The sequence below is a fragment of the Panicum virgatum genome, chromosome 5N (genome assembly GCF_016808335.1).
Source record: "Panicum virgatum strain AP13 chromosome 5N, P.virgatum_v5, whole genome shotgun sequence".
Taxonomy (NCBI): domain Eukaryota; kingdom Viridiplantae; phylum Streptophyta; class Magnoliopsida; order Poales; family Poaceae; genus Panicum; species Panicum virgatum.
In genome coordinates this window covers 10,458,994-10,485,116 of record NC_053149.1, presented here as the reverse complement: position 1 = coordinate 10,485,116, position 26,123 = coordinate 10,458,994, and the positions used below count along the sequence as shown (strand labels likewise).

Genomic DNA, 26,123 nt, shown 5'->3' with positions numbered 1-26,123 from the left:
GATGAATATAGTACAGCTTGATTCTGATTTTTTTTAAAAGAAGTTCTTCTGATGGACGAAAATTGTATCATCTGCAGACTGGGCTGGAGAGAGGGCATCCAGCCGACGGGAGCTCATGCTTCATGAGTGGTCTGTTTATCTCTTGAGAACTGAAAGGTACTTATTTGTTGTTACATGTGCCACAGGGCATTATCTTCATCAGCCCTGAGGGAGACGGATGGGGACTCAGATGCGGTGCCGCCGAGGGCCGAGCTTCCTCTGCTCATGAACAGTGATCGCCTACTTCAAGACAGTTATACACCACCAACCAACCCCTCCAAATGCTGCAGCAGCCAATTTTCTTCAAGAATGGAAGCTTCATGCATGCACGCTTAATAAATTTCTGTCATGTTTTTTTTTGCGAATATTTCGTACTAAATTTCTCTTTCTAGGTTCTGGATTGATGCATGAATTTGCCTGATTAGTTGCCTGGCTAGCTCCTTGTTTCTAGTACCTGTACTGGCTCGAGATTCCCCTCGTTGGTGGCATCTCCTGATCGCGATCAATTTTGGAAGTACGGCACGGCAATCTCTATGGGCCTCCTCTTCAGTTAGCAGCAGTTAGCTTAGCTACCAGTCTACCCCCAACGAAACCATGGAACTGGGTACTGCAGCGCGTGCAGGTACCCTCCAACCATCAGCAAACGTAACGGCTTGCTCTGAATGAAATAAACCCAAGATCGTGGGCCTGGTGTTTGGTGCGGCGGCGATCAATCGAAGACGATCAGCAGCAGGTGCAGTGATCATTGGGTGATGTGGGATCCTGGATTCGCACTGGATGCAGAGAGTGAGCAGTAGTGGTACAGTGTGCTCGAGTCTGAACTCTGAACTGCCCCTACCGAGCCTTTTCTGCCAAGACTCGAGAGCATCAGCATCAGGACAGGACATTCTGTGCCGCATGCCGCCGCATCGGCATCGGACGGCCGGAGCTTGTTGAGCGCACGATCCGTCATCCGTGGCCGTCGCATGCGTGGTGGTTAGGTTGTGGCGTTGAACTGACACATGCGTACACACACTGACACACAAGAGGAGGTATGGCCCCGTCAGCGGAATAGGAGTCTTGTTACGTGTCCGTTCGTGGCGAGCAGCTGTAGCCAGCTAGGCAGCTACCAAGGCGGCCGCGGCCAGGAGACGTAAACGGGAGAGAGCGATGGCGTACTTGCTTCCACACCCTTTCTGTTCTGGTCTAGTCTGAATGTCTAATCATAGTTCGGATTTACATGTTCTGCAATGGTTCAATGCTACAATCAACTGATACGTAAAAAGTCCTCGTGTTTTTCCCTAGCTAGCCAGGGAAATTAAATATATTTAAAAAATTGGAAAAGAAGCTAATTGTCTAGGACATGCAGCACAACACGTGTGTGTGCGTGCGCGCGTGTGTTTACTGCATATATTGCATATGCTAGTGCATAATCTCGAAGAATAAGATCAAGCAAATAATCATCATTATCATCATCATCACCGGTAGTTAAAGAGATTAATGGTGATGGGAATCGTATGCATGTGGAGATCGCAGGTGGAGCTAGCTAACGGTCGCGTCCAGTCATGTGCACGGTTCCAGATGGGTGCAGTTGGCAGTTGGAGCCTGAAGGCGCAGCTGGGAACCGGATGGCGCCTGCGAGCCTGGACTGAAGGCGCCAATAAGCGAGGTGCACGTCCAGTCCGTGCTCATGCCGCTCGCTACACTCACGGGCACCTAATTCAGTTAGCGAGCGAGAATAATGCGAACCATCAAGACCATGTAGTAGCACCTAATTAGTTTAAATATTTGTACTATTTCTTCCTTCCAAATAAAGTTTTTTTGGGTGATCATCATATCATCTATATTTGTGATTTTTTAGTGAATTTAGACAAATTTTTGCTGTGGTTTACATGAGTTTTCAAAAAATTTGTGATTTCCACCAAATATATTCCCAACTATCAATCTCCATCAGTAAGTAAAGTACTCAAATGTACCATTATCATCTCTCGACAGTCACGCAATGGCCAAAATTTTGTTGACAACCTTTACAAAGCCCATTAGATCCACGAAGTAATCCATAGCCCTAAAATCAAGAAATAACAACACAAGTTATACATGGGCCGTTGTGGGCCTCCGTGCTGCATCGCTTCAGTGGCCACCCTGTCCATTCTGTAGCCGAACTTGAAGCACTGGAATGATCACTCAAGGTACAATGCAACCACCCCCTCAAAAAAAAAAACAACAACTCAACGTGCAACATGAGCTGAACATTGCTGTTTGTTGCACGGGTCATCTCCTCGTCACGAAAAAAGACCACGATGTCAGAATAAGAGGCCGCGTACACGACACAAGTACAGTCTTCTCTATCTCTTCTCTGCTGATTGGAGGACCCTTACCCCTCCCGCAGTGGCTCTGCCATACAAGATATTCTATCCGTCCGATCAAACGAGCGGCTCCGTGCGATCCCCCAGCGATCCCCGCGATCCCGCCCCCTTCCTCCCCGCCGATCCGCCGCCCCTGAGGCCCTGACTGCGCCGCCGCCCCGCGCGCCCATGCCTCCCCGTCCCCCTGCCTCCCCCTTCTGGCGCTCTCGCCTCCTCCTCTAGCCTCTCCTGTACTCCCGTGCAGTCGCAGCCATCATGCCCGCGCTCTCCGCCGTGAGCGGATCGCCTAGCCTCGCCTCGCCTCGCTCGACGCCACACGGAGGCATCCCTGCCACGCGCAGAGCTGCAGGCCGATGGATTGATGGCCTGCCGTGCATAGATGCCGCGCGGATCGTCGAGCGGCCGCCACGTCCGCGACACCGTGCGCACTGCTCGCTCTGCTGCTCGTGGTGCCGTCGCTAAGAGTCAACCCCCGGCATCGGCTTCTTCTGGGGCTCCGCAGCAGCCACCGCACCCCCGGCCGCCATCGACACCATCCTCACACGGTACGCATGCCCCGTCCGCGACTTCTGCTACTGGGAGATCCCCGAGGATAGGAGGCCTTTGCCCGCAGGGAATAATGGATCCCCGTGCTGGCCGGAAAGGGGGTCCTTGACTCCTTGTACTCCTCTGTTAATCGGGAGTTCGTCGAGCTTCTCACTCGTCTCGCTCAAGTCTGTCAATCGGGGATTTCGTCAAGCTTCTCACTCGTCTCGCTCAAGTCAGGGAGCTTGCCGGTAAAATTAATTCACCTTGTAGGCTTGTATCATATAAACATATATATTACGTTCCGATCACAACAATCAAGCTGGTTAAGAACTTCAGCTATTCTATTCAACTCCAAACCGGCTTATGAGATTATTGCAAAGTACTCCACCTAGGCTTTGTAGGTATTCTCTGTACTCTGGAACTAAATTGATACGTTCTGTGTTCTTTGATCATTTAAGGAAAATTTTTCCATATTTTCAGGCAAACTGTGTGGAGCAAACTAGCACGAATGATATCATGAGTTTTTTTTTTCCGTATCTACCTGAACATCATAATTTGTTTGCATTCACAATGGCCATGGAAAGCATTTCATAGCATAGCGTTAGAACCTCATCTCAGATCTTTATGTTAAATAGAATTTCTTTCAGAGTAAGGACGTTCAGTTTACAGGTCAGAATAGTTTTTTTTTTCTCAATGATGGTAATGCTAGAAATATCTCTTGTTAATATTTATCAGTGTTTTAAAAAACGTTTTTAAATGTTGATTAATCTTGATTAAACGCTAATCGGTGGCCAAGCGTTGCGTTTAATCACAGTGTCGTTTAATCACAACACACGTTTAATCATGTTCAATCTACGTTTAATCACAAAAAACTCTAAACCATAGGCAAGCGTTCGCCTAGCGTCTAGCGTTTTTTAAAACCTTGATATTTATGAGAAATATTTTTCAGTATAACTATATGTCACAGCATTAATGCACTAGCACTATACAGATTCTCAAATAACTGGAGGCTGTTTTCATTATAAAGTTTGATCCAAAAGTTCAAAAAATGTTCTAGAAGTCTATAACCTTATTTTGTTTGGACCTTCTCAGGATCATCCATATATACTGTAGTTGTTTAGAAAGAGAAATGCAGAAAACAAGACTTTTGAGATGGATTAGTTTTTTTGTTACAACATGCTGAAGTGCATTTCAGATTCATGTTTGCTTAGAAAACAGATAATTAATTATTGTAACGATCACCGGGGTGTCTGACCCTAGAGGGGGAGGGGTGAATAGGGTCGCTAATCGCTTTCTATTCTAGGGCTCAATCTATTTGCATGAGATAAACCTAACACGTCCTATACATGCTAGTTATGACTAAGGTTTATCTATGCTACTATCTACTTACCCCTAAAAGACTTGCAACCTATAGCCAATCCTAATCAAACTAATTAGGAAAGTAAAGGCACGCAAGATAGAGTAAATGCGGAAACGTAATACGGTAAGTAAAGAGATAAGGGAGAGAATATGCAAACTCCCGTGAAGACACCAAGACACACGATTTAACGTGGTTCGGTTAGGACACCAAGTCCCTCCCTACGTCCTCGGCCACTTGTCCAACAAGAACAAGTGTGATGCCGAGTCTCTTCGCTTGATCACCATCTTGCGTTCACCACCAAGGCTTCCGACAAGTAAATGCTAAGTGGCGCCAAGTCACCAAGACAAGGCCACCGCCACCGTCTCTCTCGAAGCGTCACCAACGACACCGTCTTCACTATCGGAGCTTCTCACCAAGAGGGGTCTCCTTCCCCGCACAAAGTGTCGTTGCCGCTCCACACCAAGTTGGAGGGTCACACGACGAGTACACGGTTGCTTGCCGCAGCAAGACTTTGCTCAAGGGAGCTCTCGCAAGAACTAATCCCTATACAAGTGCACAAAGCACTCTCTCAAAGCTTCTCACAAGCTAGATATGACACTAAACTTTGCTAAGATGGTTGGAAATGTTAGTTTGCTTGGGCAACACTTCCTTCAACTTTTTCGCCGTCCAACATTATGCAGCAACCGGCCTTGGGGGGTATATATAGCCCACACACCCCAAAAGAGTCGTTGGAAAAGTGGCTGACAAAAAGCGCTATCACCGGTTAAACCGATGCTCCTCCAATGGCCATCGTTGGTTCAACCGGTGAAGGTAATCTTCCCACTTGAAAAACTAGCCGTTAGTTGTACGGGCAATTAACCGACGTACCGTCGGTTTAACTGGTGAATGTAATTGTCCCATGATTCCTGAAAAATAACTCTCTGGACAATTACACCGACGTTCACTTTGCCTTCATCGCCGGTTTAACCGGTGCCTGTAAAACTCCTGCTGCTTCTTCGGCCTCCAAGTCTATTACACCGGTGAGTGTAAAACACCCAACGCCGGTTAATCCAGTGCCAAACCCTAGCTCGCAGCTTCTGTGTTCATTGCACCGATGAGTACAATTTGCTCATCATCGGTTTAACCGGTGATAGCAAATTATCTTTGTTTTGATCTTTTCGATTTGGATTTCTTCACGGTCTCTTCAATTCTTGTCCTTTGGACCGAAGAGGTTTCAGGGCGCTGCCTTGAGACCCGCAAGGGGCGGCTCCCCCTTCGGGCCTAGTTATGCATATCTTCTCTTTGTCATCACTTGAACCTAAAAGCCTGAGAATAGTCATCTTAATAATCATATTAGTCTAAGTGTTGTGTGTGTCATCAATCGCCAAAACATTATATTGAAATATGGCATGAGAGGCCATTTTCGCTACAATCTCCCCTTTTTTGGTGATTGATGACAATACAACCAAAGCAAGCAAGATGAATTGCAAGAATATGAAATTGATACCAATTTGAAAAGTTAGAAACTATTTAGCTTGCTCGGATGACATTTCAATGCTCATTTAAAAAGCCACCGGCACTTGATTAGTCCATAGGACGAAATGCTTCCGGCTTAGTCCATGGGATCATCAAATTGCACTTCTTCCCCACATTGACTAAGTACCTCCCCCTATCACCATGCATCCTTTTGCATTGCATTTTTCATTCCTCCTCCTTACTAATGGCATCATTTACTCCAAACTATTTGCTTGCTTTTAGGGTACATTTCTCCCCCTTTGTCATCAAACACCTAAAAACTTCATAACCACTAGCAACAAGGAGCATTAGTAGCAAAAGAAATTCACTAGTGATAGAGTGTTATATCAATTAAATTCAGCATATCTCCCTTTGTTTGAACAAGCTCCCCCTTTTTCAAATCTTGTGGCACCTCCTATCTTGACACCAATTGTGATGCCAATTGTGAATTGTAGGGGTAGTGTTCAAAAGAAATTGAACACATGGAGATAGCTCTAGGTGACTACAACAAATAGCACTTGTAAATCATATTAGTCACAAAAACATAAGTTATAGAGTTAGCCCCCCCTAAATGTGTGCATTAGTGTTTGAATCACTTTAAACAAATGTATGCACTTGTAATTCATATAATGGGGATTTAACTTTATAACTTGCTAATCAAGGCATCATAAGCAAGCAATTGATATCAAAAGAATTTTTACCACGAATATGAGAGATATCAAATTGCAAGATATGCTATGAAAAACATATGCCATGTGAGAGAAGCAATTAAGCTCATGTAGGTTACAACAAGATATGAATAAAGTATGGATAATCTACCATGTGAAATTTCTAGAAAGGCATATCAAATGAAAGATACCAATAGTAAAGATAAGATCATACAATCCTAGAGAGGCATTGAGCTACAATGATGCATGAAGGATATCAAATGAATTGAGATCATCCTTTTACCTTGCTCATTACCTCATATGTAGGGGAGGGGAATTTGGGTTACTAATCTTTAATCCACAACTTGGTTTTAATTCAACTTTGCATGATGCATCCCTACTCATGCATCCCAAACCTTGGCAAGCCTCCAAATTCCCCGTTGCACTTGTTTGGTGCCTAAGTCTTAGGGACCCAAACCTTTTGAGAGCCATCCATGATATGAATAATATCCTTGGGCACCCAAATAGGTCGGTTCCATCCATATGTTCTCCACCCCATGACATGAGCCACCACCTTACCATTCTTCTTCTTTTCAAGTAAGTAGTGGTTGCTCTTTTGATTGTTCTTGTGGGTGGGCTTGGTGTACATGTATGAAGCCTTCAAGTATGGAGATGTGTTTTTCTTGATCTCCTTAGCCTTCTTGTGTCCCTTCTTGCTCTTGTTCAAGTTCTTGGACTTGTCATTTTCTGTCCTTTGCTTTGCCCTCTTTCTCCTTGCATTGGTAGGACTTGTGACCTTCTTTGCAACACTTGAAGCGAGTCATGGTTTCTCCCTTCTCAAGCTTCTTCACGCCCGCGGAGGTGTTATCTTGAGAAGGTTGGACTTGCTCTTGAGTGTACTTTCCTTTGAGCCGCCTCAAATCCGCCATTAGCCTTTCTACCTCTTGTTTGAGCTCATCATTTTCCAAGGTTCTAAAAAACGCTAGACGCTAGGCGAACGCTTGCCTATGGTTTATAGTTTTTTGTGATTAAACGTAGATTGAACATGATTAAACGTGTGTTGTGATTAAACGACACTGTGATTAAACGCAACGCTTGGCCACCGTTCAGCGTTTAATCAAGATTAAACGATGTTTAAAAACGTTTTTTTAGAACACTGTCATTTTCCTTAGCAATGCGATCATCACATGTTTCTACAATCACATCCTCACTGCAAGGGGTTAGATCACAAGAGGTAGACGCATCTACCTTGATGATAGGTGTTGCACAAGGAATATTGCAAGGAAATGATTTATCCGATGATGATTCACTTTTAGATTCAAAGCTCCCATATTTTATTTTAAGTTCTTTATGCTCATTGTCTAACAAATTGAATTTGTTTAGCAAGTTCTCATATCTTGAGACAAATGAATCATGAAGTTTTTCTTTAGCCTTGAGAGCTTTGATTTCTTCATTTTTGTTTAGTGAGATATTCTTGTTGATTATGGAGGAGTGTCATCATCTCACTAATTTCATCGGTTTCAACATCGGATTCATCATTTGAGGAGTCATCACTTACATCATTATTACCTAGTGCCATAAGACACATGGGTGGTGGTGATAATCTCCGAGGGCGATGGGTGGTGGAGCTCTTGGAATTTTTCATGTGACTTGAGCTTTCACCACTTTTCTTGGTCTTGTAGATGGCGGAGAGAGCTTGGGATCTTGACTTGTTCTTTTTCTTCGCCATCTTCTCCATCCTAACCGCACTCCCTCTAATGAGTGTTTTGTACCCAAGCTCATAGAGCTCATGTACATGCTCGGCAATCTTGCGGTGGTGGTATAGCACGACCCTTGGATATTCTTCATCACTTGAACTTGATTCATCATCACTATCTTCCTCATCCTCTTCTTTTTGTTCACTTGAGCTTGATGAGTCTTGTCGCCTTGGTTGGTGGTTGCATGAGTGCTTGGCGGCGAGACTCTTTTTGCTTGAAGAAGAGGTGGACTCTTGCTCTTTCTTCTTTGTCATCCCCATACTATATTCATGGGCAATGATTTGATTGATGACTTGGTTGGGTGTAAGCTTGACCAAGTCTTCCTTTTGCAAGAGTGTATTGATGATGTCGTAGTCGGGCTTGCGAAGGCTTCGGAGAATTTTGCGGTTGATTTCTTCATCTTTAACTTGATTGAGACCTAAGACATTAATTTCATTGACAAGAGTATTTAATCGTGAGTACATGTCATGAGCATTTTCATTGGGAAGTTGCTTAAAACTACTAAGCTCCTCGCCGAGAATATGATATTTTTGATTGGCAACATCCTTTGTGCCCTCATGATTCTCGACAATTTGCTTCCATAGCTTATGAGCATTTTCAATTGCAAATACACGATTAAACACACTATCACATAGAGAAGACAATAGAATTGATTTTGCAATGGCATCATATTGTCTCTCAGCCTTAGTCTCATTTTTCTTGCCTAATTCGGTGACACGCCAAACATCAAGCCCACGGACTTGGAGATGTGCTTGCATAAGCACTTTCCATCGAGGAAAACCCGTGTCATCGAAAAACGGAGCCCTATCGGTACTCATCCCTTCCCCGAACATGATACTCACTCGACGATGAAGTCGACGGGTCTCCTATGAGCTTTCTCACAAATTTACCAATGGAATTGGCTAATCCTCGTAAGAGGTGTGAGACCAGTCTCTGATACCAATTATAAGGATCACCGGGGTGTCCGACCCTAGAGGGGGAGGGGGTGAATAGGGTCGCTAATCGCTTTCTATCCTAGGGCTCAATCTATTTGCATGAGATAAACCTAACACGTCCTACACATGCTAGTTATGACTAAGTTTTATCTATGCTACTCTCTACTTACCCCTAAAAGACTTGCAACTTATAGCCAATCCTAATCAATCTTCTCTTTGTCATCACTTAAACATAAAAGTCTGAGAATGGTCATTTTAACAATCATATTAGTCCAAGTGTTGTGTGTGTCATCAATCGCCAAAACATTATATTGAAATATGGCATGAGAGGCCATTTTCGCTACAATTATAGCAAAAGCAATTTGTTGTTTTGGATGTTAGCTCTCATGTCTAATTCACTTTAGAATCGAATGACAGTGATCTATATCCACAGTTGTCAATCTTTATTTACTCCTGCTCTAACCCAATCGGCATTGTAAAGTTATTGAATGAACATATTTTGTTCTATCTACTAGCATGGCACTTTTTGTTGTATTTATAACTTTATTAGTAAGTGCAGATGTTCTGAAATAGTAACTAAGTTATTCTCATTTCCTGTAACTTCAGGTTTGTCAAATTGGTCGAGTTATTGTCAGGATAGATCTAAAGTATGTGACAGTGGGTCCATGACAAGGTAGATGAAACAATTCATACTTTCAGAGGCCACTAGGATGCCAACAGGTGATGCCGTCTGTTTTTCTGAGGCTGAGGTGAAGTCTTAAGAAGAAATGACATCATATTTGATACGTGGTTCCTCCTCGTGTGCAATGGCAAGCACAAATATGAATGGGCAGACAAGGTACGATGTGCATACATGAAGTCGCTTTTCTGGTCAGGATCATTTCTGCGGAGAACATTTCTCTTCTATTTGTTCACCATATTAGGTTCTGATAACTTTTATTTGAATGGGGCTGCTTATCTGTAGTCACTCTCATGCCATCTTTACAATATGTGGTCAACAAAAGCGAATATGATCTGGTAGAATAGGGAAACAGAAGTCTGTGAAATAGCTAGCTTCTGGGATCAGTTACAACACACACACAATTGATACGATCAATTCCCCCAATTTTCTAAATTTGATGCAGATCACGGTATTTGTATTCAATATTTCAATCTAGGCACAGCTTGATCTTGTTGCTCATATCGTGCATCTTATGCTTGGCTCTGCACCTTCTTATATGTGAATCACATATCTCAGTTAACTAACAGTACTTTCCCCTTGTGGTAATGTGTTTGAAACAAATGAATATTTATGTAATTCTGATGGACATGGGAGCATTTTTATACAGTAGCCACATGTCAAGTTTAACTTAAATGGACGTTCGGTCATTCAGTTAAGGTTTTCGTATTCCTCTTTCTCATTATATTCACTCAGACTGTGATGTAGAATTTTTTCCTAAATTACTAAAGAAAATGCAGAGATATCAACACTTTCTGAAATTATTGTTCGATTCAGGTTATAATGTTCCAACCCATGTTTCTTCTCTTTGGCAACTGAATTTTGCATCAACTAGCTTATGAGCCTGGACCAGACAAAATGAGAATGTCAAAGAAGACGCCATGCTTGACATATTCATACTCAATGGACTTTTTGTCTGCATATGATATAGTAGCCTAAAGGAGGGGTAATGTTGATCTGCCGATCTGGTGCCTTCCAATTTAAACTTTAGATCTCATTACCTGCGGTATGCACTAAAAAATGATCGAAATTATTGGCAACCAAATTATACGGGAGTCTCAAGCCATATGATTTTAGTTCTGTAACTTCCTACTTCCTGTAACCTCAAAGTAAGAAAGTCAGATGAGTCATTCTTCTCACTATTATTCTTGCCCATATAATTTCACATTGTTTGCTAACAAGCACGGAAGCAACTAAAATGCGAAGGCTTTTTCACAGTTTAGGCTAAGAATTGTCACGAGCACAGGCAAAATTATTTTTATCACCCGTAGCAACGCACGGGTACGGACCTAGTCTACCAACAAAGACCAAATCAAACAACTTCATTTGACGGCTGCTCTACCAGATCGATACGCCAACACACCTACATGCTCTAGACAAAACAAACAGAAAGAATGCGTCGCTCGAATTCTGTACCAAATCGCTTTAAATTCGAAGCTACCCTATCTGCAAATGGAAGTGCATACAGTATGTGTTCCTTGTCGTCGCGATCCCTGTGCTTTTCTTTGCCCAACGGCGACGAACGTCCCGTCCCACCAGGCGGCGGCCTCTACCGCTGCCGCCGGAGGTGGTCGATCGCCTGCGCGAGCGTCGGCGCGAACCGGTTCACGTCGATGCGCACGTCCTGCTTGCCGAGGTAGTACTCGGCGACCTTGTCCCAGCCGCTGCGGTGGATGGACTCGGGGTCCTTGATCACTGGGTGCTCCGGCCCCAGCATCTCCAGCAGCGTGCTCTCCTCCGCCGCCACGCTGTACTCCAGGTACCGCAGCCCCATGTCGGCGACGGGCTCGCCGAAGTCCGTCCGCGCCATGCGCTCCAGCTTGCCGTACGGCACCACCTGGATGACCACCGCGCCGGGCGGCAGGAACACCGCGTTCGTCAGCCCGGCGCCGTGCACGCCCAGAAGCACGTCGTGCGAGTTCACCGCCCGCGCCGTCTCCTCCAGGGGCGCGTCGGCGCGCGGGCTCGCCACGGTCACCTCGAACCCCGCCGCCTCCGCCGCCTGCTTGATCTCCGGCACGTTCTCGAACCGGCGGTAGTGCGCGCGGTGGATCAGCAGCAGCCGCGGCTTCCTGCCGGGCTCCCGCGCCAGGCTCACCGGCGCGGCGCGCGGGAGCGCGTACGTCTCGCGCAGGAACGCGGTGAAGTCGGCCATGGTCAGGCGCTGGCCCCCCGGCGCCAGCTCCGGCACGATGCTGAGCTCCTTGTGCAGGCGCAGCCCCACGGTGAGGTGCCTGAAGCACCGCACCTGGGCGTCCCGGTCCAGGTCGACGGCGTCGTGCCTGGACAGCCGGCGCACGACGGCCTCGTACTTGCCCAGCCACCACGGCTGGATGTTGCTGACCAGGAACAGGACCTCCCCGCCGTACCGCCGCGACGCCGCGAACAGCGGCACCAGCACGTCGCTGAAGTCGTGCCAGTAGTTGCCCGTGAGCCCGCCGAGCGCGAACAGCACGGCCGGCGCGTCGTGGGTCACCGCGCACGGCGGCGGCGGCGCCGCGTCCTGCGGGGACCGCAGCCGCGTCACGGTGACCCTGTCGACGCCCGTCATGGTCCGGCGCGAGTACGGCCGGACCCTCCACTCCCGGCGCTCCGACGCGCTCGACGGGACGAAGGTCACGGACAGCGCGCTGCCGTTGATGCGGACGTCGCCGTCGAGGTCGCAGGTCTCGGAGACGGGGCCGTCCGTGTTGCACACCACCCTGTCCATCTCTGTAGCACACCGAAAGCAAAATGAATTCGTGCGGGGCTCAAACTACAGATAGCGTTACTTAAAAAATTTCTCAAAATTCATAAATCACAATTTTGAATTGCGAATAACTTGCTCCAAACTATTGACAATTTTTTTTAAATAAACACTCAAATCACAGTGATGCAGAAAGTAACAACTAGTAGCAGTAGGAAAAGGGTCTATCTATTATCTTATTATTTGGCCAACAAACGGAGCCTCCACGTTCGCTCTCAATATCTAGAAATTCCCACGTTAATCGGAGAAAAATAAAAAAATAAAAATTACCCACAACTGCCATTATAATAAAATTAGCCCAAAATACCCCTGTGCCTAATTAAAAATTACTCATCAATGACATTATAAAAAATTAAATATAAAATACTATTTAGCTAACAACAATAAATCAAAATAAAACGAAAATAAGAATAATTATATGCATAATATTATTAAAGCTCAACAAATCAAATTGTTATTATAAGTAGATCATATTTGAATTGTTTTAACCAACAATAAGATATAATTTACGATAATGAACAGAGTGATGTATGGTAAAAAATAGTATAATCTTTAAATAAAAATACAACGACATACAAATTTTTGAATTTTCAATACTAGCCGTGCAAATACGCGGGCTATACTAGTTGGGAAGTAAACACTGTGTTTGGACGTACCGAACGGTTTGGCGTCTGCGTCGTCTCTTTTCGGAGACTCCTCGGTTTGGACGGCACCCGACGTATCCTTCTTGTCGGGCTCCTCCGCCGCCGCCGTTTTGGGCTGCCATTCCTGCTCCCTTTTCTTGTCGACCTCTGCGTCCGGCAAAAGAAGACACCCTCTTTCATCCATCCGTCCCACTCAGGAAAAAAAGAAGCTTGGAGCCAATCCCAAGTGCAGAATCTAACACGAATTCTTCTGTTTTGTAAAATACGTTGCCCCCCGGGGCACGGAATTTCGCTTGAATTCAGTGTCACCGGACATCTGAATTCGGAGACACGGCTCGCTCTGAACTTGTAAGATTCCAACCATGCCCAGTTCAGCAAAATTCCTTTTCTTTTCCACGACGAGTTTCAGAAACCCAACCCCGAAAAACAGAGCACGCAAGGAGTAGGATCGAACAAATTAAAGATGGCAGAAGCGCTCACCTTCATCGCCGGCACCTCCGATCACCTGCTTATCCGCAATCCGCGATCCCTTGGTAGCGACAGCTGCAGATCACACGAGGAACAAGAAGCTGGTGACACCGCTCATGGAACCAGGGAATTCAGGGATGAAACAGTGGCTGATGCCCGTGCAGGAAGAGCCAAGGAAGCTTCATGAGCCGGGAACGGAGAATTCAGTCCTTACCGTTGGGCGCGGTGACGGCGAACTGCTGCGAGACGACGAGGTAGGTGAGGAGGACGAGGAGGAAGCCGGCGGCGAAGCCGGCGTTGAGGTGCCGCTGCGCCCAGCTCCTGAGCCCCCTCCCAGGCTTCGCCTCGCCTCCCATCGAATTATTCCTCTGATGAAACCACTGATAGTGGACGCTGTCCGGAGCTCTTTGCCGAGCTCGGTGAAGAACAGCACGAGCTTTTCCTTTCCTCCCCGATTCGTTGCTTACATGGGAGGCGAGAGGGCGAGCGAGCGAGACGAAGAGGGAGGGAAAGCGAGGCGCGTTGTGGTGTGCTGGTTGGCCTCGTCGTCAAAGCCGCTAGCTTTCGTGGCTTTTGTAGCTAGCTAGGCTGTGCGGCATCGATCGCCCTGCACTTTCCTTTTCTGCACTGTATTTAATTGATTATCTAGCACTGCACGCGTCTCCTTTCCGCGCTAATCTACACCCTAACCTCCCTGTCTCAACAATCAGCTGGAATTGTGCTAAAAAAACAATCAGCTGGAATTTTCTCGTGCCAGGTGCTTGCCGGGATCAGGCTAATCCGGTGGGATAATCAGGTTTGCAAAAAAAAAAAGAGTGGTTGACTGCTGACAACTTCCTAGCTAGTGCCGCGTTGCAAGGAAAAATAAAAAATAAAATGGTTGACTGCTGCGAGTGCCTTCTCGATGTTGTATATCAGGGTGTTGATCAGGTCTTCAAATTCTGGCAACACGCACATTTTTTAGCTGATAGGATAGGAAAAGGAAACAGCTGTGGGCGTGCGGCCATGTCAACTTTCCTCTGTTTTCCACAGGTGAGCAAGTCGAAATTTGCCCGCACGCATTTGTACGCGCGTCGTTAGGTTCGCGTAATGTCGGTGGATCAGGTCTCGAGCATTGCCGCCATTTTTCATAGTTTCGGCTTTGGCCGCGGACTGAGGGACGTGCTTAGTAGCCTGTTGGGGATCGCTACCTTCGGAGGAGCCATACCTGAAGGTTACTGGCGCAACAACAGCTACAACTAACCCATTTCCATGACCTTCGATTCGTTTGTTGCCTCCTTTTTGATCCGCAGATCGAGGGCCCTTTCCAAAGATGCACCCCTGCGAGGGTCTGATCGAAGGTCCCCTCACTTCCTTCGAGCGAAGGTCGAAGACGCCGCGAACCTCCGATCCCAAGACGACTCAGCATGACCGGGGGAACGGTGCGTTCCCGAGTCTTCAAGAACCTTTGGAGGAATGGCGGAAGGGTGCCGATTACGACTCGGAGAAGTTTACGTGACCTAAATGGCTCTTCAACTACGTCACTATGAAGCAAGAAAAAACTAGTCTAGGGCTCCGAAAGTGCTGACATACGATGAAAATGTATGGGCAGGAATGTAAATGTACAGCGAGAGTTGGAGGTATAAATACCCCCAGTTTTCTACACTGTAACAACTTTTTGATCATTGGAAAAGCTCGCTTCGAGTTATCCGAAGGTCTTTGAGTACTTCGTTTTCTTTGTACATTTCCCTTGTGTGTTTGGTATCCTAGCAACTTTCGGATGCGAAGATCCCAACATAGCCTATCAACGGTAGCACGAACTAATTAAAATTAATATAAAAATAAATTTAATAACTAATAATTATACTTATCTATCTCAAGTCCTCTTTCACCTATTAAATATTCTAACACATAATCTAAAATAAAAATTTATTATTGTCTAGTTGCAGTAGATTTTAATCTGCATGACACATCCATGTGTGTTTGATACGTATTTTATTGGACCATTTGTTTATGAATTGGTGTTCTTATCTCTTCTATAGAATACATAATAATGACACATATCGTGAATGATATTTTTACATAAATAATATATTAATAATGATACAAATAGTAATCTAGAATTTTATATTGAAGCACTTTAATATTCCGTTATAATTATGTAATTTAGATTCAGATTTAGGGGTTACTTTAATAACTTTTAGTAGTGACATAATTGGATAATTTATTTGCAAATTTAGAGGATTATTTGCATTATTTTCATAATGGTATAGGTGGGTAATTTATATGAAGGTTAGGGGTTACTTTAGATCGTTTTAATAATGGTAGAGATGTGTAATTGAGATACATGTTGAGGGGATTACTTTAGTCTATTTTTATGATGGCAGATGTGGGTAATTTATTAGAAAAAATAACAGATACAACAACCAATTATTGGAGTTATCAGATTGATGACCTGATGTTTCTGATTTTTGTGAGAATTTAAGAATTTCTCTATTTTTAGACTGTCCACATAGAATCCTAGGTAGCTTCATGTGGAGGCTTAAAATGAGACTCTAATTAGTAACAGTAAGATTTTGGATATTGACGCGGTTTTCATAGACGCCTTCAATTGCTGCTTTTTTATAAAAATGGTAATAAAAACTACAAAACTGCCATATGTTATATACTATTTTTTATGATAAATACAATGGCACCATATCAATTTGACCGATCCAACACTGTAGCAGGTGTCCAATATTTGGTTCTTGCAAGATAAACAATTGCAAAAAAAAAGAAATTAACGTAATATTATAAAGTTTTTTTAATGTCAGGTAGCTAGGGGGCACACACGTAAAAAGTTTCTATTGTCAATGAATAAATGTATAGGAATGACACTATGTAAAGTTTCAATTGTCAAGTCGTATGGCTTACGTTTTCCTTAAAAAGGAGTATTAAGCTCGCCGCCCATGGCCGGTGCTGAATGGACTTGGAGCAAAAAAAAAAAAACGCCCCGGATCGTATTATTTTTAGAGAGGCATGCTATCGCTGTCAAGCGATCGCGTGTCAGGCTGTCCTCATCAAACGCAAACACGTCGATTCCGCCCGAGGTGCAGATAAGATCTGAACAGCTCACGGCGCTAGCTTCTTCATATCCCCACGGATTAGAAGCGGCCAACCGATCGGCTCCATCACTGATGCTACTAGCTACTTGTACATGCTATAGCTTCTGGAGTCAATGAAGCAGCTCCGATCCGGACGTGAGCACCTCTCGCCAGGCATGTTCGCCCCCATGTCTAATCATTTCGATTTGACGACTAGCATGGTGGCATGCAACAACTCATCATCGCATGCAACCAAATCTTAACCGTTTATTTAAACTCATCATAGATCACTTTCTAGTTGGTGCTCATCCTAGCCTCCTAGGACGAATTAATTAGCGATGATCGCGAGTGGTTATGGATGGATGCAATCCAAGCTTTAGCTAGGAGTATTTTTCTTTCCTACCCCTCCCCTTTTTTGAAAAGAAAGCTCTAGGGCATCATTGACAAATGCAGCTTTAGTTAATAGAAATGATGTCTTCATTTCATCTGATGTATGTATGTATCTGAACTCGAGTGATTGATTTTTCAATAGTAGAAAGAACAAAGAAAAAGAAGAAAAATAATAATCAACCGGATTTATTTTCCATAGGAATTTTCAAAATTCGGAGCATGGGACATTTGTTGGTGCCCATGAATTGCGCCCAAGCGAGTGTCTTCAGCTTATTATGCAGGCATGTTGCAACATCTGGCGTCTAGCAAACTCCGATTGATAGGGTGTTGCAGTAGCACTCTGTATATCTGCATGATCATCGTGCGCATCCGAATCTGTCGTGACCTCTTTTCACAAAAGAAAAACTAAAACTGTCGTCATCCTAATAGATTATTAAAACTATCTGTCTGCAGATCGATCGATCGGCCCTGTGGTTTGCATTGCTACCTGCCTACTCTCGTTGGATCTGACTGGTGTCGTTAAACAAGGGCTACATTAATCTAACTTATCACATGGGTCATGGGATGATTCGAAATTTGGAGGTTGCTCGTTGCAAGATGCAGGGTGCTTGGCCAGTTCCAAAGTACAGGCTCTTTGCTTGATCCCGGCAAGTGATCGCCGACAGTAGTGAGCGGCCAGCACGTACATCCTTCCAATTAACGTCCACCGATTCACTACTAGAAAATAAGCCTTAGGTCCACCCCAAAAATACCGGTATGGAGATGAACCGGTATCTAGCATAGGTACCGGTTCATCTCCATACCGATACTTTTGGGGTGGATGAAATCTTTGAATGAGCCTTAGGTACCGGGTGGTAACTTTTATATTAGTACAGGGTGGTACCACCAACCGGTACCTTTAGACGAGCTTTAGGTACCGGTTGCTGTTACCAACCGGTACCTTAGGCTCATCCATGTGTTACTTCAAAAGAAAAGTATCTCCTTCTCAATCAGAAGAACTGTGTAGCAGAGATGGTAAAGGAGTAACGCGCAAGACTAGAGGTCGCGAGTTCAAATTCCAGCCAAAGAGAATATTTTTCGTGAATTTTGGAGGCCTTAGGTACCGATTAATTTACCCAGTACTAAAGATTCGAGCATTTGGTACCACTTTCGGGGTACCGGTTCAAAAAACCGGTACCAAAGGGCACATGCAACCGGTGCCTTAAGGCATTTTTCTAGTAGTGATTTTCTGTTTCTTCGCTCCTTGTCAGGAGTATCTGCATTTAAAAAAAAAAGCTATATCAGGCTACACCTGCAGGCAGGTCAGCAGCATTCAGAATGTTAAGATAATTCTCTACAATGGAGGCCTAACATACAGTCAACCCCAACCTACAGTTACAGCAGCCTAATAGTCGCACCCGAACACCCAAAGGGACAAGTGGCGTCACGAAAGGAAAACGACACGCGTACGTGGTGGCAAGGCAACGCTCTAGGTCACCACAGCGACTCTTGGAAACGCCTGGTTCCTGATGACCGGTGATGCACGCGTACGACAAAGTCACCCCAGGTTAATTTCTAACTGCTTTTTACCGGAGGGAACAGGTCTTCGATTCAGTGCAAGTAAAAACAACATGGTGGTCTACTGCTAGTTGAGTTACTCGAAATGTAAAAAAAAGAGTCGTTTGGTTGGCAACATTAGGCGGCCTAATCTTGAAAACGAGCCGCTAAAAATTAAACGATGCGATGGATCATATGTGTAAACAGTCTGTTTGAACGAGAGATGCTAGGTACATATGCTGGTTGCATTGCCATTCATCCATTGCCACCAGCTAAGAAAAAAAATCCATCGCCATCTTGGTTTAACTGGTTGCTTTCGGCGGCTGTACAATCCGGTCCGGCCGGCTAATTCGGTTGGGTCGGTTCCCGTCACCTCATGTGTGATGGAGAGCTGAAGCCCCTCTGGTCTCTGGACCGTCGTCACACCAGCCTCACCCAGTCACCTTGACGAGTGGACAAGAACGGGTACGTGAGGCGAGCAATGCAACGGCCGACCGCCCCGGGAACCATGACGGTTGACGATGTCACGGCCCTTGAAAGGCCGGGGCCAGGCCAGCGCTAGAACGTCAATGGCGCAACGGCGACGCGCGACGCGGCGGCGGATGGGACGGCGAGCACGGGTGGCCGGCCGCGGAAGTCTCCGATCTTTGGCTCTCTTAGTCTCAGGTAGGCCAACCGCCGCGTGCCTGTGTGTAATCTGTAACTAGGCGTTGGTTTCATTCGTTGCAGATTTGCAGTATGGGCAGGAGCCAACAACACACATGCGGCGCGAAAAAAAAAAACTGACAGTGAGTTCGGCCACAACACGTTTCGTACATGGAATGTTAGCCCATTAAGACTTGGGCCTGGGCCTTGCTGCTGTTTTCGGCTTGCCCAGTGGGCTCCAAAGACGATGAAAAATTCCAAATTTCTTGTGTTCCATATTTTGGGCCTCGGTCTTGTTGCTGTTTTCGGCACTTGCATTATAATTTATAGATTCTTGCCATGTGTTGACAGATCAGTCCCCTTAAAAAATGTGTGTATAAAAAAAAATGTGTTGACAGATCAGTGGAGGGCAAAGCGCTCATTTTGAACGTATTCGATTTTTTCTATCAACATATTCGATCTGAAATTCATAAAAGCTCTTGTGTTTGCAAGTCTTGTATGCTCTAGCCTATCCATTTTTGAACGACGCGTTTAGTTCGCCAAGGTTGCCTGTCAATGCTGTCATAGTTCCTCTTCTTAAATCCTAAACTACTTAAAGGTGCAAATGTCTTCAGATATGAAGGAAAAAATAGGAAAAGCCCACCTTCAAGCTTTATGAGTTTTCATGTTCCCCCTTGTGCGCTATTGATTAGTTGATACAACTATTGTTCCCTAGTACAAAAATAATTTTTGATCTTTAACATTAGTTCCGGCTGCTGTTGGGCTTGGAACTAATGAAGATTTTACTTTCAGATCTAACGGCTAGAATGATCTTTTAGTCCTGGTTGGTGGCTCTAACTCGGGCTAAAAGAATATTTGGTCATGGTTAGTGGCTCCAACCGGACTAAAGGAGACCATGTGTTAGTTTAAAAGGAAGGTATCCATTCAAACTCTCTTGTGATGCGTAGATAGGATGGTAAAAAAGTTATGCACAAAGCAAGAGGTCTCAGGTTTGAGTTCTAGGTGCGGAGTAATTTTGTTTGCTTGGCACAGTCCTTTAGTCCTGGTTATTAGACCCGGGAGTAAAGACCTTGAACCTTAATTTCCGAATTGGTAGTCTCGGTTGAAGAATCGGAACAGTAGAGCACTGTATTTCATCTCCAGTGTACTCTTGTTAATAAGAAAGAATCAATGTCCACATCCATTGACTCAACTTCTATAGCGCGAGGAACGGATAGGGATACTCCATGCATGAAATTTTTTGTCATAGTTGGCTCAATGTATTCATGGGCTAAAGTTCGAGAAAAATTATGCTAGTATCGATGTTGAATGCGCAAAACTCTATGAAATCTCCATGGTAAGCTTATTAAGGCCTTGTTTAGATTCCAAAATTTTACACTAAAAAATATCACATCGACTGTTTGGACACATGCATGGAGAACTAAATAAAATCTATTTGCAAAATTTTTTGCACGAATGCGTTGTAAATCGCGAGATGAATCTAATGAGCGTACTTAATCCATGATTTGCAACAGTGATGGTACGGTAGCCATCCGCTAATTATGAATTAATCATGAATTAATTAGACTCATTAGATTCGTCTCGCGATTTACAGCTCATCCGTATAAAAAGTTTTGTAAATAGACTTTATTTAGTGTTCCGAAATAGTAAGATTCTCTTTCAAAAATTTACCAAAAAAATCTAAACACAACCAAACAAAAAGGCGCCTTCCTGCAAGAGAACTTTTCATCGATTTGCACAAGTAACACCTAACTTCACCACTGTATCAAGCGCAAACGGAGGCTTATTTTAAGCCTACCTGTCAGGTAAGGCGCCCTATCCGTTTATAGACATATGATGAGATTGCTAAGACCGTGCTTGTCGCACGGCGATAGCCCTCTCCGATTAGCGCCCTATATCTGACGGTGATCCGATCTACGCGGGCGATGTGGGACTAAAATATGTACTGCGAACGCCAGGACTCGGTGTCTCTCGTCCCGGCCGGTCATCATGCTCCTGCCCTGCGGTGTGCGGTGCCCGGCCGACGAGCGACGAGGCGCACGAGCGAGCTAGCGCCGCCTGCGGTGCGTGTGCGGGCGATGCTGCGCGGTTGGAGTGTTGCGGAGTCGTGTGCAGGAAGGCGCGTGCCTGCCTCGCAGCCTGTCGTTGGCCGGCGAGCGCACGTGCACGACGTCGGCGAAGTTCCGGCGGCCAGTGGAGCTGCTGAGCAGACTGCAGGACCGCGCCGGTCTCTGGAATCCATACTTCAGACGGCGATTGGGAACCGATCGAGATTTAGCACTACTTTAATTATGTGGCTGGGGTTGAGCTTGGGCCTTTTTTTTGCTTCGACATAGGCCAGTGACGAAATTCAGACCAAGTTTCTAATTGCCTTGTGAGGTTGTGAACTTGTTATCTTGTTAGTGTTCACACCTCAATGGAGCTACGGAGATACAGGGCAGAGTTGGAAAATACATACTTTCCCTCCCTCAACTATCACAAAGTCTAATTTTCCTCTCTTAACTGCAAAACTGGGTATTCAACCTCCTCAACTATTAAAACCGTTTGTTTTACCTTTCTCTGCGGTTTTACAAGTGGTTTTATCTTTTTCATAGATTTTTCTCCCATATCAGTATGGACATGTTTTTTTCAAGAAGACTAACCTGAAACTGAGAGGGTAAACACCACACTTCACCTCTGTGTATCAAGGGCAAATGGAGGCTCCGCGGCACGCCAGGAACCATGGCAAGTTGCGAGATAGCAAAGCTTAGCACTAGGAGAACCGAGCGTCCGTGGTATCAATCTGCAACTGGGGTTGCGGAAGAAATAGGGGCGACAACAAGGACAAAGACAAAATGTTCAAGGGCGGATCCAGAGGGTGCTGGGGGGCTTCAACACCCCCTACCCCCATAGATTCCATGAAGCCCCCAAAACTCCCCAATAATTTTCAATTATGAATGAACGAGAGGAAGAAGAAAAAGAGAGAAGAGAGGAAGAAGAGAAAAATAAACCCCCTAATTTTACATCCTAAGATTCGCTAGATTTGCCACTGAGAATATTGAAGATGGTGGAGGAGAGGGTTGGAAAGTTACCTGAAAAAAAAGAGGATTAGAAAAGCCTTCATAGGGATGGCCTTGTGTGGGCCGAAACGTGCTTGAATGTGGCATGGTTTTTGAGTGGGCTGATATGTTTGATATCCAGAGGAATTGGCTGGGCTATAAATATGTGAAAAGTCCAGTTTACACCCTTAAACTATCGAAACAGGCAAATTTGACCCTTTGAGTGGTTTTTCGTTTTATGTAAATTAAAAGTATTCAAATGTAAACTAAAAAATCATAATTAATTCATTTTAAAAAAATATATGAAATGGGTATCAAAATTTGTCTAAAAATATAACCTTTCTATTGGCACTGTACTTGCCAGTTATTCAAATCTATTTTTTTTATGTTCATAGTAGTTGGTTGTTTGTAGTTATACCTATTATTTTTGAATAAATAAGATTCAAATAGAGCAATAATAGATGTATTACATTTTTTAGAAAAAAATTAAAAGTAGTTCCATATTTTTCTGTTTTAAAGTGAATTAGTTTTGATTTTATAGATTTCATTAGATTTTTTTAATTTTTCTTAAAAATACAAAACCACCTTCGAACCACCTTAAAGGTCAATTTTGTCCGGTTTCGATAGTTGAATGGTCTATCTTATCCGGTTTTGTAATTTATGGTTGAAAATAAGACTTTTGTGATAGTTCAAGGGTGTAAATCGATTTTTTTCCCTATAAATATCAGACTGGGCTAAATCACGCTAAGCTTGATCTAAAAATGGGCTGAAATGTAGCTTGATTCGGCATCCGACTGAGCTTATACGTTCAAATTTTAGAAAAATACGTATAAATATAAATCATCAAACATATAAAAAAACTCTTTATATTTTTCATTTATTCACCACACCCAAAGACGACTCCACTGACAAACATGGAGTCGTGTGCAGGAAGGCGCGTGCCTGCCTTGCAGCCTGTCGTTACTCGTTAGCCGGCGAGCGCACGACGTCGGCGGTGAAATTCCGGCGGCCTGTGGAGCTGCTGAGTAGGCTGCAGGACCGCGCCGTTCTCTGGAAGATACAACCCTTGAATTCAGACGCAATTGGGCCTGGGCCGACTTTCTAGAACAGATCGAGATTTAGCAGCCCAGCTACTTTATATGGTTGGTTGGGCCTGGGCCTTATTCCTGCTTCGATATAGGCCAGCGAGGAAACATGCCTTGTGATGTTTGTGATCTTGTTCGTGTTCACAGCTCAATGGAGCCATCGCCACGGAGCCTCCTGAAAAAAAATCAGCCACGGAGCTATATGCAAGTGCCAATGGCGCCTGCCCCTACTGCTGGCGCAGGTGGTCGAGCGCCTCCTGCAGCGTGGGCGCGAAGCGCGTCACGTTGATGCGGACGTTCTGCTTGGCGAGGTAGAGCTCGAAGACCTGGTCCCAGCCGCGGCGGTGGACGGAGTCGGGGTCCCTCACCGCCGGGTGCTCCGGCCCCAGCGTCTCCATCAGCGAGCTCTCCTCCGCGCTCACGCTGTAGTCCAGGTACCGGAGCCCCATGTCCGCCGCGGGCTCCGCGAACTCCGCCCGCGCGATGTGCTCCATCTTCCCGTACGGCACCACCTGGATCAGCACGCCGCCGGGCGGCAGGAACACCGCGTTCGTCAGCCCCGCGCCGTGCAGGCCCACCACCGCGTCGAACGAGTTCACCGCCCGCGCCTGCTCTGCCTCGGCCGCGTCGCCGCGCAGCTCCGCCACCGCCACGTCGAACCCCGCCGCCTGCGCCACCTCCGGCTCGTTCAGGATCCGGCGGTAGTGGCCCCGGTGGATCAGCATCAGCCGCGGCTTCCTGCCCGGGCCGGCCACCGCCGCGCCGCGCGGGAGCGCGTACGTCTCGCGCAGGAACCGGGTGAAGTCGGCCATGGAGAGGGGCGCCCCCGGCACCAGCTCGGGGACGATGCTGAACTCCTTGTCGAGGCGGAGCCCCACCGTGACGTGCGGGAAGCACCGCACCTGCTCGTCGGCGTCCATGTCCACGTGCTCGTACCTGGACAGCCCGCGCAGGAAGGCCTTGTACTTGACCAGCCACTGCGGCCTGAACTGGATGTTGCTGATCAGGAACGTGACCTCGCCGCCGTACCGCCGCGCCGCCACGAACAGCGGCACCAGGATGTCGGCGTAGTCGTGCCAGTAGTTGCCCGCGTAGCCGCCGACCGCGAACAGGACGGCCGGCATGCTGTGGGTCACCGTGCACGGCGCGGCGGCGGCCGGGTCCTGCAGCTGCGTCACGGCAACCTTCCTGAGGCTGGCGAACCGGCGCGAGTAGGGCCGGATCATCCACTCGCGGCGCTCCGACCAGGTCGCCGGGACGAGGGTCACCGACAGGGCCGTGCCGTTGGTGCGGACGTCGCCGTCGACCTCGCAGGTGTCGGAGCGGCCCTCCATCTTGCATTCCACCTTGCCATTCTCTGCTGCTGCAGTACGCCGAGGAAAACGGAAAGATTCACTCACCATGCCATGCCAGCCACTAGGCACTAGCATTGTGTATAAGCAATTTTTTTCTCAAATATTTGATCTCCAGATCTCAAATTTATGGTTAATTGTTTAACCATGATCAAGATCAGATGAACTAGTAATCAATTATAATATCAGGAGGCATCGGAGAGACGGAGACAGGGTTCACTAGCTCTTCCCCACATGTTGACTTCGATCCTGTACATCTATCATGCTCGTTTTCGTTTTACCTTTTCACGATGATGACATTGGATTCTCAATCTGAACCAAATAAATAACAGAAGAAATATTGTGATCAGAACAACAGGAATTTTGCTCACCTATTTCACCTTGAACTTTGATGTTATCCTCGACCTCTTGTGCCTCCGTAATGACAACTGCATGCAAATTCAGCAAGATATGATCGTCAGGTCATCGACTACATGCTGGAAATAAAGCATAATCGTCAGTTCATAGAAGGACAAAACTTTATCATCTGAGGTGTGATAGTCAAACTATAACAAGAGGTAATTAATGAAGCAGCAGTGTTCACTAACATGAAAGCTAGATTGATATGGCACACGTTGGTGAAAGACCTCAAGAACCAGCTAGCTTTCTGGTGAGAATACTAGTGACAACTGACAACCATACTACTAGGAGCATATGCAAGGAACCACAGCCATGGTGAGGTGGATCGAAGGATTCGCTACCATGAGGGGCGCTGACCACGAAATGCTGGGCGACGAGGTAGACGAGGAGCATGAGCAGACCGCCGGCGACGAAGCCGGCGTTGAGGTGCCTCTGCGCCGAGCCCTTCTGGCTCTTCCCGGGCTTCACCTCGCCGCCGCCCATGGCAACTTCCTCCTGCCGCTGCTGCGCTCAGCTCTGTGCAGCTGCTGGCTTTGCTTGCTTGCTTGCTTCTGAAGCTGCAGGATTTTGTTACGCATTACTACAACCTTGCTATGTTGCATTAATCTATGATGCGCTCGAGGCTAATCTCGTGGGGGGTAATCTAGTCTGCAAATGGTTGTTGACTACTCCTAGCAAGCTGCAGTGCTTGTATTACTTGGTTCCTACTGGGTATTAGTCTGAATAAAAAAAACCAACTAGTTAAGCGATCAGAAACACTGTCATTCATGGCGATCCAACGATTTCCCTTGAAACTGATGCCAATCGAATTTGCTCACATGCACGTTGTTACTTCGGCGCATCTTCTTTTGAACATTTTTTTTTCAGATGTACTACCTCCGTCAAATAATGTACATAAATATATGATATCATTAACTTTTATTTATTTGTTTAAC

The 26,123-nt window shown here is 45.8% G+C and overlaps 2 protein-coding genes and 1 long non-coding RNA gene across 4 annotated transcripts; 1 reads left to right on the top strand and 2 right to left on the bottom strand.

Annotated features, from left to right (window-relative positions):
* The first annotated feature begins 2,415 nt into the window (after nucleotides 1-2,415).
* Nucleotides 2,416-10,459, top strand: LOC120674018. The gene is made up of 2 exons (XR_005674948.1): nucleotides 2,416-3,160; nucleotides 9,712-10,459. It is a non-coding gene; the product is annotated as an uncharacterized LOC120674018 (long non-coding RNA).
* Nucleotides 10,460-11,017: 558 nt separating this feature from the next.
* Nucleotides 11,018-14,267, bottom strand: LOC120674017 (beta-1,2-xylosyltransferase XYXT1-like). 2 transcript variants are annotated; one of them, XM_039955076.1, is made up of 4 exons: nucleotides 13,896-14,254; nucleotides 13,694-13,756; nucleotides 13,226-13,360; nucleotides 11,018-12,535 (listed from the first exon to the last, which is right to left on the bottom strand). In XM_039955076.1, the coding sequence occupies exons 1-4, from the start codon at nucleotides 14,035-14,037 to the stop codon at nucleotides 11,373-11,375; spliced, it is 1,503 nt and encodes a 500-aa protein (XP_039811010.1). In that variant the 5' UTR covers nucleotides 14,038-14,254; the 3' UTR covers nucleotides 11,018-11,372. The 2 variants fall into 2 exon arrangements, with proteins under 2 accessions (XP_039811010.1, XP_039811011.1); XM_039955077.1 differs by lacking the exon at nucleotides 13,226-13,360 and having other exon boundaries at nucleotides 13,896-14,267.
* Nucleotides 14,268-23,487: 9,220 nt separating this feature from the next.
* LOC120674537 (beta-1,2-xylosyltransferase XYXT1-like) lies at nucleotides 23,488-25,726 on the bottom strand. Its single transcript, XM_039955704.1, has 3 exons — nucleotides 25,530-25,726; nucleotides 25,161-25,217; nucleotides 23,488-24,800 (listed from the first exon to the last, which is right to left on the bottom strand). The coding sequence occupies exons 1-3, from the start codon at nucleotides 25,669-25,671 to the stop codon at nucleotides 23,665-23,667; spliced, it is 1,335 nt and encodes a 444-aa protein (XP_039811638.1). The 5' UTR covers nucleotides 25,672-25,726; the 3' UTR covers nucleotides 23,488-23,664.
* Nucleotides 25,727-26,123: the final 397 nt, after the last annotated feature.